General features: G+C 41.2%; 1 protein-coding gene across 5 annotated transcripts in view; it reads right to left on the bottom strand.

Annotated features, from left to right (window-relative positions):
• Positions 1–16,277, bottom strand: part of MAP2K5 (mitogen-activated protein kinase kinase 5) — a 230,155-nt gene that overhangs the window by 70,352 nt on the left and 143,526 nt on the right. For 3 of the 5 annotated variants that reach the window (XR_011559993.1, XM_070762760.1, XM_070762759.1), the window contains 2 exons: positions 1,795–1,821; positions 1,441–1,473 (listed from right to left, as the gene is read on the bottom strand). The exons of the other annotated variants lie outside the window; for them this stretch is intronic. Coding sequence is in view for 2 of the 3 variants with exons in the window: in XM_070762760.1 (XP_070618861.1) it covers positions 1,441–1,473; positions 1,795–1,821 (60 nt within the window). In the remaining variant the exon portion in view is untranslated. The remainder of the gene's footprint in view (positions 1–1,440; positions 1,474–1,794; positions 1,822–16,277) is intronic. 5 annotated transcript variants of the gene reach the window in all.

The following is a 16,277-nucleotide window of genomic DNA, read 5'->3' as shown; positions in this document are numbered from 1 at the left end:
AATGAAACCACGAAGCATCAATGTTTTTCTCCAAAGCTGAATGATAATCTCCCACCCGGATCGCTTCAACCCTCCCCTTTTTTCAAGGTTGCAGCAACGTCATTAAATCTTATCACCTGTGCCCTATAATTTGCGTTTGCGCAGCTGCTCTTGTCTTCCCAGCATTCTCCGGACCGGAGCATTCAGAATAGGGTTACTCATTAACTCTTCCCCTTCTGATTCAGATGAACCTCTGGCTGGAGAACTCGCTGACTCCATTCCCCTCTCTGTCTCTCCAGTCCCTTCCTGCTCCTTGTCTCTGCTTCTGGTTCACTGTCTGATTCGTCCTCCAGCCAGACTGGTCTTCTGTGAACAGACAGCCTTCACACCTCTGCGTCAAAATCAGCAGCCACAGGAGCTGGCCTGAAGCCCACCACAACACGCAGTAACCTCCCTTCAGCTAAAGCAGCAATCAAGGGGTTTGCTGAGTTCAAGAAAGGAAGGCCCTTCTGCCACCCCATATACCCTGAACGGGGTCACATCCAGTCCATTTGCTGTGCAAGGTCCTCTCTGAAATGCAGGGCGGTGGCTACTCCTTGTCACCAGGGGTCTGAGACAACCACGCACTGCGGCCAAGTCACCACGGCCAGCTTGCCACAGGACAACTTGCCATGGGACAATTCGACATTTATTCAGGTACTTTTATTATTGGTGATCACGTTTTTCTCAAAATTATTTTAACTCTTGTACTTCCGGATTAGCTTTCTTTACTTTATTATGACTGGCCAAGGTTCTGTCAAAATTAATTTAACTTTTCTACCTGTTGAATTGTCTCGCGCTAAGTTGTCCCGTGGGTCACCCAGGGCATCTGGTGGGCATGTGCCCCTCTGCTAAAGGAGACACCAGCTTGGATAGGGAGTTTCTGCAGGTAAACCTCCAGATTGGGATGAAATGATTACAAAAGGTCCCGATTTTGCAGAAGAGACACATCAACAGCCATTTTCTCCCACCAGGCGCCTCTTTCCAATTTGTTCTTGTTTACCACTCAACTCTGACCCCCGTTAATGGGGCTCCCTTCTTTTAGCCCACCTTCATAAGCCAAATCGCAGCTTGCCTTGCTTTGCATTACCTCATCTGGCAAGGCGGAGAGGTGATCAATTAACACAGGGCTTCCACGGCCCCTCTCTTCCTTTCCAGGAGAGGAAAGAAAGAGAGAGAAAGGGAGAGAGATTTTCCTGCAAACAGCCTCATTTCCCCAAGAATGCAAGAGGAAGACTCGGGGAAACAGCACAAAGCAGAACAAGGCCAAGCGGAGTCGACGGGCTCAGAGCCGCACAAGGCAACTTGTCTCGCTGCTGAGGACGTCGTCGGGCCATTGTGCTTCATTAGGAAACAAAATATAAGCTTTCCAGTCCATTAGGGATGACTTTAGGAGTGAAAGCACATAAGACAGCGACTCACCTCATCAACAATGCACTGGAGTAACTGGAGAGGCTGTGATGGGGGAACAGGAGAGAGAAGTATTATTAGGCTATATGCAATATCTTTACATGGAGTGGAAAAGAGGGGGTAAAAAAATCATTAATGCAATAAAATATAGCAAGATTAATCAACAGCAGCAAACTCTTATAAAAACATCGCGGCTCAGGATGTCCTATTATTTCTAATGGTACCTAATCTAATACAGGCAGTTAAAGGTTTGCTTTTTCCGCAAAATGCAATTTGCTAAGTTTAAAACAAGGCATTCAAGCATGCAAAGAAGCAGCCATCAGGAAAAAGAAAAGTGAATTTTTTTCCCAAACTCATAAAGCTTACCATTAAAGATCCCTGGTTTTTCTGAATCTGAAAAGGGAGGGGGGAAAAAAGGGGAGGCAATATGTAATTAGCATGTCATAATCAAAATGACTCACTTGGACACATTATGATCACTGAGAGAAAATTATTGTATCGCTGGTGGCAATTTGTGGGCATGTGTTAACACAATTTACATAATGAAAATACACAAATGTTAATAGCTCGCTTCTCATTTATAGGCGAAAGTCAGCAGAATGTTAATTTCACACAACACTTTTTAGTACCCTCCAGGTTGTATTAGAATAGGGAGAAAAAGCATAATCCATTTCAAAAGGCTGTTTACGATTCAGATATAAATAATGTTTTATATTGCTAGATTGTGAGCACTGGGCTTAATGTTGCAATCATTGCTAATGTTATGAAGCTCACTCTTTTTAAATTAAAAACCGATTTATTTAAAATTGAAATTAAATCATAGTCAGAAATTAGAATTTTGGATTACTGCCAGGGTCTGCTCATAATCCCCTCTCTCTTTTTTTTAAGAAAACTTTAATTATGTAGCTGAACTATCTGCCTGTACTTGGTGAATACTAGTTGATACTAGTTGAGATTCCTACCCTCGAAACGGCGCTATAGAACACTACACATCAAGACGACTAGACACAAGGACATTTTTTCCTGAATGCCATCATTCTGCTAAACAAATAAATTTCTCACCGCTGTCAAACAATTCACCAAGGCTGCATTACTATTACTACTAGTTTTTCTCATTATTTGTATCACCCATCTCCTCCCATTTATGACTGTATGACTGTAACTTGTTGCTTGTATCCTTATAATTTAAATTCATATTTTTTCCTGATTGCTTAGTTGTATCTGATGACAATCATTAAATGTTGTACTTCATGATTCTTAACAAATGTATATTTTCTTTTATGTACACTGAGAGCATATGCAAAAGACAAATTCCTTGTGTGGCCAATCATGCTTGGCCAATGAAGAATTCCACTTCTATTCTATTCTATTCTATTCTAAATTCTAATTCCATTGATGCTCCACTTTTGAGAGTTTACTACATGGTCTCAAACCCCGGAGCTATTTTCCATATACAATAATCTCTCGCTACTTCACGGTTCATCTTTCACGGATTCGCTATTTCACGGGTTTTCAAAGGGGGCTTAAATCCATTGAAAATTTTAAACCCATTAAAAATTCATTAAATTCTTCTACATTACTATTGTACTCTATTAAAGAAACTGGTAGGATATCACAGGTAGTTCCAGCTGAGAAACATTATAGAATTTATTTATTTATTTATTTTTATTTTGTCCGATACACAATACATATTGAAGAGAATAGACATGTAGTAATATATATAAAGAAAAGGATAGAAGAAAAGATATAAAAATAGAGGAGAAGATATATGAAAGGAAGAAAAGATATATGAGATAAAGGAGACAACTGGAGAGGGGACGAAAGTCACGCTAGTGCACTTTCTACATCTCTACGCTCTATCATCTCATCTTGGAAGAACAAAATTCCATATAAGACCTTCCAAACTCAATTGGAAATTATTGTAGCTGAGAATCGGTGTGGAAAGATGGGTTCGAAAGGAGAAAGAACTAAAAACCTAGACGCTGACGGTAAATATTTTGCAAATATTCAAGTTGAAACCAGAAATCATTGTCTCTGAAAAACCACGCCGAAATAAAGGTTGCCAACAGGTACCCTATTCCATTCATCAACTAGTTTCTTGTGTAATCCTAGAGATTAGATTGCAGCAATCGCTACAGATTACATTGAATGACTGTTTAATGCAAAGGATGGGTTTTAAAAGTCCAAATACTCATTAAATACATTAAAAAAATATCTTTCCTCTACTTCACGGAATTTTTTTTTTCACGGGTGGGCTTGGAACACATCCCTCGCGAAAAACAAGGGATCACTGTACCTAGTTTAGGTTCGAGAAGTGCCTTTCTTTTGGGCAATTCCCCTATCCCCAATGGCCTTGATGGGCACCTGCAAGACTCAAGCCGAGATTTGAATAGAAATCGTACAGGGGTCTCCTGCTTGAGGAGGAGGTTGGACGAAAAGACCTCCAAGTCCCTTCCAACTCTTTCCAACTCTCTTTATTCTATGTTTTACGGATGCATCAAATCAATTCAGCAATCTGGGCTTGGTACCCTGCTTAGAAAGTCAGTTTCGTGGGCCCACAGATGGATCAAGAGACCAAAAGGTGTTCTTCCATGGGTGAAGTCCCTGCTAGCTACCAGTAATCCATCCAATCTTTTGCATAGATCATATTAGTATTGTATACAAATAGATATTTTATTGATAAGTTCACTTTTCTGTATTGATCTAAATAGAAATAGTTTTTTTCATTTTTGTATTAGGAAGACTTCTATAATAAGAGGAGCAATGGTAGCTCTTATATATGTTAAATGTTGTTTGTTTTGTTTGTCTTACATTTTAAAAAATCCATCTAATCTTTTGCATAGATCAACACGTCCGCTCAGTTTTATAGTATACTATTGGATATAGAAACATAGAAACATAGAAGACTGATGGCAGAAAAAGACCTCATGGTCCATCTAGTCTGCCCTTATACTATTTCCTGTATTTTATCTTACAAAGGATATATGTTTATCCCAGGCATGTTTAAATTCAGTTACTGTGGATTTACCAACCACATCTGCTGGAAGTTTGTTCCAAGGATCTACTACTCTTTCAGTAAAATAATGTTTTCTCATGTTGCTTTTGATCTTTCCCCCAACTAACTTCAGATTGTGTCCCCTTGTTCTTGTGTTCACTTTCCTATTAAAAACACTTCCCTCCTGAACCTTATTTAACCCTTTAACATATTTAAATGTTTCAATCATGCCCCCCCTTTTCCTTCTGTCCTCCAGACTATACAGATTGAGTTCATGAAGTCTTTCCTGATACGTTTTATGATTAAGACCTTCCACCATTCTTGTAGCCCGTCTTTGGACCTGTTCAATTTTGTCAATATCTTTTTGTAGGTGAGTATCCCTTTATTTATTCACTAGAATTTATAATCTATTCCATGCCAAGGGAATTTTTACTTTTAAAAAAAAGTCTAAAAAAGTCTAAAAAAGTCCAAACTAAGCAACAGAAACGCTGTGAGATCACAAAGCATATTTTAAAAGATTTCTGGGATAGACGGAAAAGAACGAGCCTAAAACATCTTTATTTTCCCCTGCAATGGTTGACCCTTCTCATTCAATATTCCCAGCTCAGCAGTGTCAGGAATGATAAATGGCTGGTATGCCGACCATTGACTTCATGGGCTCTTTCTTCCCAATTTGCTGGAGGCTTTCTCTCTTAAGTAAAAGTTTGCTCAGGTAATGTTGCACAATGGAACCCAGTCCAAATCCATAGCGGAACATACACCCCCATTCCCTCCCCCTCCCAAGAGAACGGGAAGGACAGATTCAGAAAAAAGTGGTTTTACTTGCACTTGTACGTGTAAGAGGCTTCAACCTCTTAACCATTCACTCAGCAACTGAAATTAAGGCAGCACTGAAAAAAAATAATGCACAAAAGTTCCCATGATCATGTACAGTGATACCTTGTCTTACAAACTTAATTGGTTCCGGGACAAGGTTCTTAAGGTGAAAAGTTTGTAAGACGAAACAATGTTTCCCATAGGAATCAATGGAAAAGCGATTAATGCGTGCAAGCCCAAAATTCACCCCTTTTGCCAGCCAAAGCGCCTGTTTTTGCGCTGCTGGGATTCTCCTGAGGCTCCCCTCCATGGGAAACCCCACCTCCAGACTTCTGTGTTTTTGCGATGCTGCAGGGAAATCACAGCATCACAAAAATGAGCGCTTTGCTGGCAACGGGAGTCCGGATGTGGGGTTCCCCAGCGAAGGGAGCATCAGTGAAATCACAGCATCGCAAAAACACCAAAGTCCTCGAAGCCCCACCTCCGGACCTCTGTGTTTTTGCAATGCTGCGATTTGACTGAGGCTCCCCTCACTGGGAAACCCCACCTCCAGACTTCCGTTGCCAGCGAAGCGCCCGTTTTTGCACTGCTGGGATTCCCCTGCAGCATCACAAAAACACAGAAGTCCAGAGGTGGGGTTTTCCATGCAGGGGAGCCTCAGGGGAATCCCAGCAGCACAAGAACGGGTGCTTCGCTGGCAACGGAAGTCCGGAAGCAGGGCATCCAAGCGGCGGTGGTGGGATTGTAAGGTGAAAATAGTTTGTAAGAAGAGGCAAAAAAATCTTAAACCCCAGGTTTGTATCTCAAAAAGTTTGTATGATGAGGCGTTTGTAAGACGAGGTATCACTGTAATTGCAATTTAGGCATTGGAGCAATTTAGGCATTTACTTTTTTTCCTTTTTTCCTTCTTTTTTTTTACTAATTTTATTAAGAAATATATTAAACAGGCCAATCTAATACGAGAACGTAATACAAAAATACATCAAAAGAAAAAAAAGAAAGAAAAAGTATTGGAAAAAAATCCTCCAAGGAAATAGTAAGAAAAAGAAATTTTCTTCTTCATCCCCAGCAAGTATACTCAGCATTAAGAACTCATCACTGTCTCTTAAAATACAACCAAATGCATCTTCATTCTATACTTCACATCGTTTCCTAAAAACCTATTTTCAAATGTTCAGTTCTCCTTATGCATCAGGCAAAGGTCCAGTAAAAATTAAGAGACACCTACCAACATCAATACATAACCTCCGTTTCCATTTAAATCCTGCTCATCCCTCACTTTAATCAAAACTTAATCCTAATGAATAATTAAGCATTGTTAAAAAAAAATTAAAGTTAAACATTACCAGAATTAGTAACCCTTATTTACATATGTATAACAAATAACGTAGATATTTTAAGATAAGCCATTTCACCCAATGAAACATTAAGAGAAAAAGCTACCCACTCAAGATAACCATTAAGCATCACCAGAGATAGCAAACTGTTATTTATCCACAATCCAATAAATCAACCTTGTACTTTTTTCCCTATTTATTTGTTTGTTTGTTTGTTTGATTGATTTTTATGCTGCCTTCTCCTTAGACTCAGGGCGGCTTACAACATGTTAGCAATAGCACTTTTTAACAGAGCCAGCATATTGCCCCCACAATCCGGGTCCTCATTTTACCCACCTCGGAAGGATGGAAGGATGAGTCAACCTTGAGCCGGTGATGAGATTTGAACTGCTGACTTACAGATCTACAGTCAGCTTCAGTGGCCTGCAGTACAGCACTCTCCCTGCTGCGCCGCCTCCCTCAAGTGGTACCTCTACTTAAGAACTTTTCGAGATAAGAACTGGGTGTTCAAGATTTTTTGTCTCTTCTTAAGAACCATTTTCTACTTAAAAACCTGAGCTCGGAAAAATTTCCCAGGAAATTTGAGAGCAGCACGAAGGCCTGGCCAGTTTCCTGCCATTCCCCCTTTAATCCCGGCCATCTCGGGCTTTTCTGGGCTGCCAGAGGAGCCTTTCGGTGGCGCTTTAGGCGGCTTTGGCAGTCCAGAGTGAACAAAGCATTTTCCTTTCTCTGAGCACTTGGAGGGAATAAACCTCTGCCAGCGCCCAGAGAAAAGAAACGCTCCCTTCGCTCTGAGCAGCAACGTCCTCCTCCTCTTCTTCCTCCTCCTCCTCCCACCCAAATTCCGAGCTTTTATTTCTTTCCTAATGGGTTTGCACACATTATTTCCTTTTACATTGATTCCTATGGGAAAAATTAATTCTACTTGCAAACTTTTCTACTTAAAAACCTGGGCACGAACAAATTAAGTTCTTAAGTAGAGGTACCACTGTATAACGTATATGAAAGACTCAGAAAACTTTTAAACTTCTGTACGAATCATCATAATCTACTACTATTACTAGGGCCATAGGTTGTCCATGGATTTTATTTATTTACTTATTAGATTTCTATGCCACCTTATTCCTCAGCCTTACACATTACAACCATCATGGAGTTTGCAATTAGAGCTATAAGTTGTGATGTTATAGTGGGTCCACCGCATGACTGGATCCAATTTGACAACCATTTGGGGGCTGGACATTAAGTGAACCCATTGTTTGCTATGGGGCAAGAAACCAGATGTAAACACCTATCTGGACTTGTGTTTTTAACTCTGGGAGAAGGCTGCACAAACTCAGTGTATGAATAATATACCAAGTGAAATCGCATATTCTATAGATTCCCTAGAACAGTGTTTCCCAACCTTGGCAACTTAAAGATGTTTAGACTTCAACTCCCAGAATTCCCCAGCCAACGAATGCTGGCTGGGGAATTCTGGGAGTTGAAGTCCAGATATCTTCAAGTTGCCAAGGTTGGGAAACACTGCCCTAGAATACTCAATAAAGCACATGCACATTTAATATCCAGACGGGTCTATGGAGATTCTCAGCCATCCAGGTCACGGTTGTCCCAAAGGTGCTTTTTCAAAAACCAACTGAGAAGCTTCTTGAATGAGAAGCGACACATTTTCAAGGAAAAACAAAGTCCATTTGTCTTTTGAAAAAGCATTTTTGAGACCTCCAGAAGGAAGGTTGGGTGGGAAAACTGGTTAAAAATGCAAGGAATTTCATGTAATAGTTATATTCATGGTTGTTTTTCTTTTGCAAAATACAGTGATACCTTGTCTTACAAACTTAATTGGTTCTGGGACGAGGTTCTTAAGGTGAAAAGTTTGTAAGACGAAACAATGTTTCCCATAGGAATCAATGGAAAAGCGATTAATGCGTGCAAGCCCAAAATTCACCACTTTTGCCAGCCGAAGCGCCCGTTTTTGCACTGCTGGGATTCCCCTGAGGCTCCCCTCCATAGGAAACCCCACCTCTGGACTTCTGTGTTTTTGCGATGCTGCAGGGGAATCCCAGCAAGGGAATACCAGCATCGCAAAAACAAGCGCTTCGCTGGCAATGGAAGTCCGGAGGTGGGATTTCCCATGGAGGGGAACCTCAGGGAAATCCCAGCAGTGCAAAAACGGGTGCTTCTCTGGCAACGGAAGTCTGGAGACGGGGCATCCCAGCCACGGCGGTGGGTTTGTAAGGTGAAAATAGTTTGTAAGAAGAGACAAAAAAATCTTAAACCGCGGGTTAGTATCTCGAAAAGTTTGTATGACGAGGCGTTTGTAAGATGAGGTATCACTGTATATGCTTGATTTGCACCCAATTCTAGTTCTTTATTTCTTCCTCTGTTAGTTTTCCTTCAACAACAACAGCAGCCACTTTCTTGAGTCAAGAGACTCCAGCAGAATCTTCCACACCTTAGGGAACAACCCAACCATTTTTACATCCTGCTTTCCTTAATATTTGGCTCCTCTCCTGGAAGTTTCCTTAAATACAGTTGTAGCAACTCCTCACAGTAATAAATCTGTTGGTACGCCAGATTGGCAGATCGTAAAACTAAAAGCGAAAATGAAGTGCGGTAGAATACCATAAAGTGCAAAGTTACACCGAAAACATACTTTTGCAACATGTCCTAAGCTCTGAATACTAAAAATAAAGCTGCCTTTCTTTGATTATATCAACATGACAATTCCTTTCTAAAAATAATCTGTTTGGGGATCAAAGCCACACTTATTCTTTTTTTTTTTTCATGCCAACATATAAATCTCATATTTGTGATGATGTAATTCTCCCTCCCTTCCACTACCCAGTTAGGAAACACACACATGTATGTATGTATGTATGTATGTATGTATGTATGTATGTATGTTTGTTTATTTGATTGATTGATTGATTGATTTGTATGCCACCCCTCTCCGTAGACTCACAGCACACAATGAAACAATTCATAACAAATCTAATAAATTTAAAAAACTTTTAAAAACCCATTATTAAAACAGACATACACACAAACATACCATACATAAATTGTATAAGCCCGGGGTGTGTGTGCTTCAATTCCCCCATGCCTGACGGCAGAAGTGGGTTTTAAAGAGTTTACGAAAGGCAAGGAGGGTGGGGGCAGTTCTAATCTCCGGAGGGAGCTGGCTCCAGAGAGTCGGGACCGCCACAGAGAAGGCTCTTCCCCTGGGACCCGCCAGATGACATTGTTTAGTCGACGGGACCCGGAGAAGGCCAACTCTGTGGGACCTAATCGGTCGCTGGGATTCGTGCGGCAGAAGCTTTCTGCTGAAATACTTGGGAATTACAACGATAATTCTTCAAATGCCTTGTTCTGAACATGGTGTTCAGCATTATTCCACAAAGAAATCCATTTTCCACAGCACTTGCACTCTGCTAGGTATACTGTTCCCCCAAAAAGCTACATTGGGTTTCACTTCCTTGGTCCAGCCCATGCTATCCAAACAAAGAAAGTGATTTTATGCATCTTCTATTAGGACATTACTGTACTGAAAAGGTATAATCTACAGTTATTTCCAGTGACTCACAGAAAATGTATGTAAGCAAGCCTCGTGTGCTGTAATGCAACAGTGTCATAATTTATTCTTAAATAGGAAAACTATACTGAATTTTAAATCATATTTTGGTAAGAACAGAAGATGTCAGTTCATGAAAGTCTACATATTTGTAAATGTTTTGCACACATTCAGCGAGAAAACTCTTATACAACGAACTTTAAGGCTTTAAAAAAAATCAAAACAGTAAATAATAGATTAACTCCTTTCTTTTCTGTGAAGACTTAATAAAATGTAGCTCTTCTTTTGATACAATTCACCATGGAAAACAGCATTATTTTGACATCAACATGTGAACAATGTTTAATGTCTTTTAAATGGTTCTGAACAGTTATACGTTAAATGGCAACAGATTTCGCTGCTGTTTTGAAACTGGCTGTTTGCTGCTCTTCAATTATTTCACAAAATAAATGTTTAAATGATACTTCAATCAATTGAAAAAGGAAAATATCAGTGAAGCAGCTTTTCTAGTTAAACAAAATTATACGTCCTTTCTCTCTTCTTTTGACAAGTAGCTCTTACATCAAAATGAAAACAGGCCAAACATGGTCAATATTATGGATTACACACGAGAAAAAGAACCTTGGAGCTTGCTAGTATTAAGGAGCCGGAGCAACAGCTTCAATTAAAACCAGCCAATTACTCAGCCCTTTAAGATGTTGCAAATAAATGAATTGCTTTTAAATGGAAGTCCTTGGATGAAGGGTTCTTTGACCCACAATTCAATTGCACTAACAGGAATCGTAATGAGGGAGGAATTGCTGAAACAAAATATTCCTTTTCTCCCCCACGCCCCCAAAAGGGGGAAAAAATGGCTTTTGAATCCAGAGCTTTTTGCAAAATGTTCAGATATTGCAAAAAAAGAAGGTGGTGCAGGCCATGGTTGTCCCAAAGGTGCTTTTTCAAAGGATAGCTAGATTTTCTTTGTTTTTGCTTGAAAACGTTTTGCTTCTCAGGCAAAAAGCTTCTTCAGTTCTGACTGAATGGTGGAGAATGGAAGGATTTATATTCCTTGCAGTCATCTGGTTATTAGCACTTGTCTGTGCCCTCAAAGTTACCTGGATAGTGCAAATGGGTGTGAAACCACTTCAGATCATGCAGAATGCAGCTGCGAGAGCTATCATGGGCCTTCCTAAATATGCCCATGTTACTCCAACACTCCGCAGTCTGCATTGGTTGCCGATCGGTTTCCGGTCACAATTCAAAGTGTTGGTTATGACCTATAAAGCCCTTCATGGCATCGGACCAGAATATCTCCGGGACCACCTTCTGCCGCACGAATCCCAGCGACGAGTTAGGTCCCACAGAGTTGGCCTTCTCCGGGTCCCGTTGACTAAACAATGTTGTCTGGCGGGACCCAGGGGAAGAGCCTTCTCTGTGGCGGCCCTGACCCTCTGGAACCAACTCCCCCCAGATATCAGAGTTGCCCCCACCCTCCTTGCCTTTCGCAAGCTCATCAAAACCCACCTCTGTCGTCAGGCATGAGGGAATTGAAATTTTCCCTTCCCCCTAGGCTTATAGAATTTATACATGCTATGTTTGTATGTATGATTGGTTCTTTAAATTGGGGTTTTTTAGATTATTTTTAATATTAGATTTGTTTACATTGTCTTTTTATTGTTGTTAGCCGCCCCGAGTCTGCGGAGAGGGGCGGCATGCAAATTAAGTAAGTAAGTAAGTAAGTAAGTAAGTAAGTAAGTAAGTAAGTAAGTAAGTGCTGAAAGGACAGCACAGTCCTTTCCTTTCATTCTCACACAAATCCTCCCATTCTCTACCATTCAGTCAGAACTGAAGAATTTCCTCGGATGAGAAACAAAACATCTTCAAGCAAAAACAAAGAAAGCCAAATGCCTTTTAGAAAACGACCGTTTGGAAAAGGAATAAGGGCAAAAATGTAACATTTTTTGGACCATTGTAGATCACTTCCCCACCCACTGGATTCCTGCCTGCTTCCTTCCCTTCCTATTGCGGGGCAAACCCTCATCCCAGCCTTCCAACTACAAGGTCTTCCCACCCCTCTGCCATCTTCGGAAAATGTCATGGATTGGAGAAATTAGGCCACGTGTGAGCATGTCGTGTGGCGCTCTTGGGAAGCCCTGACCAGAATATCTCCGGGACCGCCTTCTGCCGCATGAATCCCAGCGACCACTTAGGTCCCACAGAGTTGGCCTTCTCCGGGTCCCGGCGACTAAACAATGTTGTCTGGCGGGACCCAGCAGAAGAGCCTTCTCTGTGGTGGCCCCGACCCTCTGGAACCAACTCCCCCCAGAGATTAGGATAGCCCCCACCCTCCTTGCCTTTCGCAAACTCCTCAAAGCCCACCTCTGCCTTCAGGCATGGGGGAATTGAGACATTTCCCCCCAGGCCTATATAGTTTATGCATGGTATATTTGTGTGTATGTCTTGCTTTTTTAAGTAGGGGTTTTTTTAAAGAGATTTTAAATATTGGATTTGTTATACATTGTTTTTATCATTGCTGTGAGCCTCCCCGAGTCTACGGAGAGGGGCGTCAGACAAATCTAATAAATAATAATAATAATAATAATAATAATAATAATAATAATAATAAAGTCTCATGAGGAATCATACTGGAGATGCCACATTCCCAACTCCTTGGACCCATTTCAATGGGAATCTAGGATTTCACATCTCCCCCCCCTCGCCTTGAAAAGTAGTGTGCAGTTTGTCCTTTCCAAAGTTTCCGGTCAGTTTTGTCAGCAGCATCCTTCCTGGGATACTTTGGATCCAGCCCCTCCAGACAGAATAAAGGGAAACCATCACCCAACAGTTGAGTCTGGCCTTGGAGACAGTCTGGGACCTTTAATTCATGCAGCAAGCAGTGGTGAAACGTCTAGTTCAGTGTTTCCCAACCTTGGCAACTTGAAGACATCTGGACTTCAACTCCCAGAATTCCCCAGCCAGCATTCACTGGCTGGGGAATTCTGGGAGTTGAAGTCCAAATACCTTCAAGTTGCCAAGGTTGGGAAACACTGGTCTAGTTGGCCGGTCTTAAGAAAACCTTTTTGCATTGTTTATATTTTGGAAGTCTCGCATCGGCTGTCTTCTCACTATTGGTACTAAGCATAAAGAATAACCTTTAAAGGCCTGTTCAGAGGGACGTTTTTCCTTTGAGAATTAACAAATACAAATATTATGGGACTGATGATAATTTCACCACCGCAGACCTTCAGAGGGGCATACGATATGCACATTTCATCTCTCTTTCTGTGATTGATTTAACTGCTGGGGTGACTGTGCAGAAAGTCCATTTATAGGTTTGTTTGTTTTTAAACTGAAGAGAAAGTCCCGGAGATTCGATTGAAATCACATAGACCAGAATGACAAAGAAGCTCCTTGGAACAGGAAAAAGTTTCATTGTACCTTTTCAAAGATGAATTTCCAGGATAAAATAAAAAGAGTTTTGCAATCATCTCTTGCACTTTAGATTGTAGATTTACAATTGGAGAGGGGCGGCATACAAATTTAATTATTATCATTATTATTATTATTATTATTATTATTATTATTATTATTATTAATAATAATAATAATAATAATAATAAAAAATATTACTAAACTGGAGAAATTCTTATGTAGGAAGTATAGTTTTAGGAACTAGTTTTAGTTTTAGTTTTTTAAATATTAGATTTGTATTTTATATTGTGTTCACTATGGCTGTGAGCCGCCCCGAGTCTACGGAGAGGGGCGGCATGCAAATTAAATAAATGAATGAATGAATGAATGAATAAATAAATAAATAAATAATGTCCCCATTTGGAGGCCAGAGTGTAAATCAGAAGACAAAGAGGAAGAGAGCTGTTCCGTTCCAACCCTTGTGCTTAATCCATCTTTGTGAAGGTACAATCTGGACCAAGTTTTCTCTCCCCAGCAAGAGCTGCCTGCTTAAGGCTGTATTTTAAGGTGTTGGTTATCACCTATAAACAGCGGTGGGCTACGAGCCGTAACACTAAATTGTGCTCGCCGCGGCGGCTCATATGTTATTGCGGGACCAGCGCGATTTTGCTGCTGCACCTGTGGAGGTAGCAAAATTGCGCCCGTGTTTCAGTGAGGTTTTATCTGCGGCTCCTTGCGCGATTTTGCTACCGCCATGCAGGTGCAGCAGCAAAATTGCGCTGGTCCCGCAAGAACTTACGAGCCGCGGCGGCGAGCGCAATTTAGTGTTCCGGCTCATAGCCCACCACTGCCTATAAAGCCCTACATGGCTTAGGGCCAGACTATTTATGGGGGCCGTCTTCCGCCACAGAGCTCCCAGCAACCAATAAGGGCCCACAGGGTTATCTTCTCCAGGTCCTGTTAGCTACACAATGTCGGTTGGCGGGGCCACATGGGAGAGCCTTCTCTGTGGTGGCTCTGGCTCTCTGAAACCAACTGCCCCCATCTTGCTGGCCTTCTGGAAAACTGTTAAAGCCTGCCTCTGCTGGCTGGCCTGGGGCTGTTGAGCACAATACTATCTAGATCCAGCTGAAGGTATCAATGTTTTTTTTTATTTTTTCTATGGGATTTTTAATTGTTGTTATATGTTTTTATATGTTGTACGTCGCCCAGAGTCCGTAAGGGGTTGGGTGGATTTTAAATAATTAAATTAAATTAAATTAAATTAGGGCAAAAGATTCTCTCTTCCCCCTTGGGCCATTTGTTGTGAGTCCTCAGAGAGGGGCGGCATACAAATTTAATAAATTATTATTAAATTATTATCAGGTCGCCCACCTCCATCGTGGGCGCTGGATCAGAGGCCCAGCCTTTCTACCAGCAACTTAAAACTGGAAAGTGTATAGAGTGCTGGTGAGACCGCATTTGGAATACCCGAGTCTTCGGAGAGGGGCGGCATACAAATCCAAATAATAAATAAATAAATAAATAAATAAATAAATAAACAAACAAACAAACAAACAAACAAACAAACAAACAAACAAACAAACAAACTGTGTTCAGTTCTGGAGACGTCACCTCCAAAAAGATTTGGATAAAATCAAACGGGTCCAAGACTGGCTACAAAAATGGTGGAAGGTCTTAAGCATAAAACTTATCGGAAAAAACTTCATGAACTCAATCTGTATAGCCCTACATGGCATTGGACCAGAATACATACGGAACCGCCTTCTACTGCACGAATTCCAGCGGCCGATATGGTCCCACAGAGTTGGCCTTCTCCGGGTCCCGTCGACCAAACAATGTCGTTTGGTGGGCCCCAGGGGAAGAGCCTTCTCTGTGGTGGCCCCAGCCCTCTGGAATAAACTCCCCCCAGAGATTAGAATGGTCCCCACCCTCCTTGTCTTTCGCAAATTACTCAAGACCCACCTTTGTCGCCAAGTATGGGGGAGTTAGGATATTCCTTCCCCTAGGCCATTACAAGTTATGTATGGTATGTTTGTGTGTATGTTTGGTTTTTATAATAAGGGGTTTTAGTTGTTTTATTACATTGGATTGTTACATGTTGTTTTTTATCATTGTTGTTAGCTACCCCGAGTTTGCGGAGAGGGGCGGCATACAAATCCAATAAATAAATAAATAAATAAATTTAATAGTCTGGAGGACAGAAGGGAAAGGGGGGACATGATCGAAACATTTAAATATGTCAAAGAGTTAAACAAGGTTCAGGAGGGAAGTGTTTTTAATAGGAAAGTGAACCCAAGAACAAGGGGGCACAATCTGAGGTTAGTTGGGGGAAAAGATCAGAAACAACATGAGAAAATATTATTTGACTGTAAGAGTAGTAGATGCTTGGAACAAACTTCCAGCAGACGTGGTTGGCAAATCCACAGTCACTGAATTTAAGTATTCCTGGGATAAACCTATATCCATCCTATGATAAAATACAGGAAATGGTTTAAGGGCAGACTAGATGGACCAGGAAGTCTTTTTCTGCCGTCAATCTTCTATGTTTGTAAGTTTTCTCTCAATTAGCTGCACTTTGGATGGCGACCTCCCCTTTACAAAACCCACCTGCAGAAGGCCCAGGCTGTGCCTTGTATCCTCCACCTTTCTTGGTTATTCACACTTTTCTTTCCCTGGCCCTGGACGCAGGCTCTCTCCTCCACGGCAAAGCAATATGTCATCATTTTGCTGAGCT

Source organism: Erythrolamprus reginae, chromosome 10 (assembly GCF_031021105.1).
Source record: "Erythrolamprus reginae isolate rEryReg1 chromosome 10, rEryReg1.hap1, whole genome shotgun sequence".
NCBI lineage: Eukaryota > Metazoa > Chordata > Lepidosauria > Squamata > Dipsadidae > Erythrolamprus > Erythrolamprus reginae.
The sequence above is the reverse complement of the archived record's forward strand: the minus strand, read 5'-3'. Positions and strand labels throughout refer to the sequence as shown.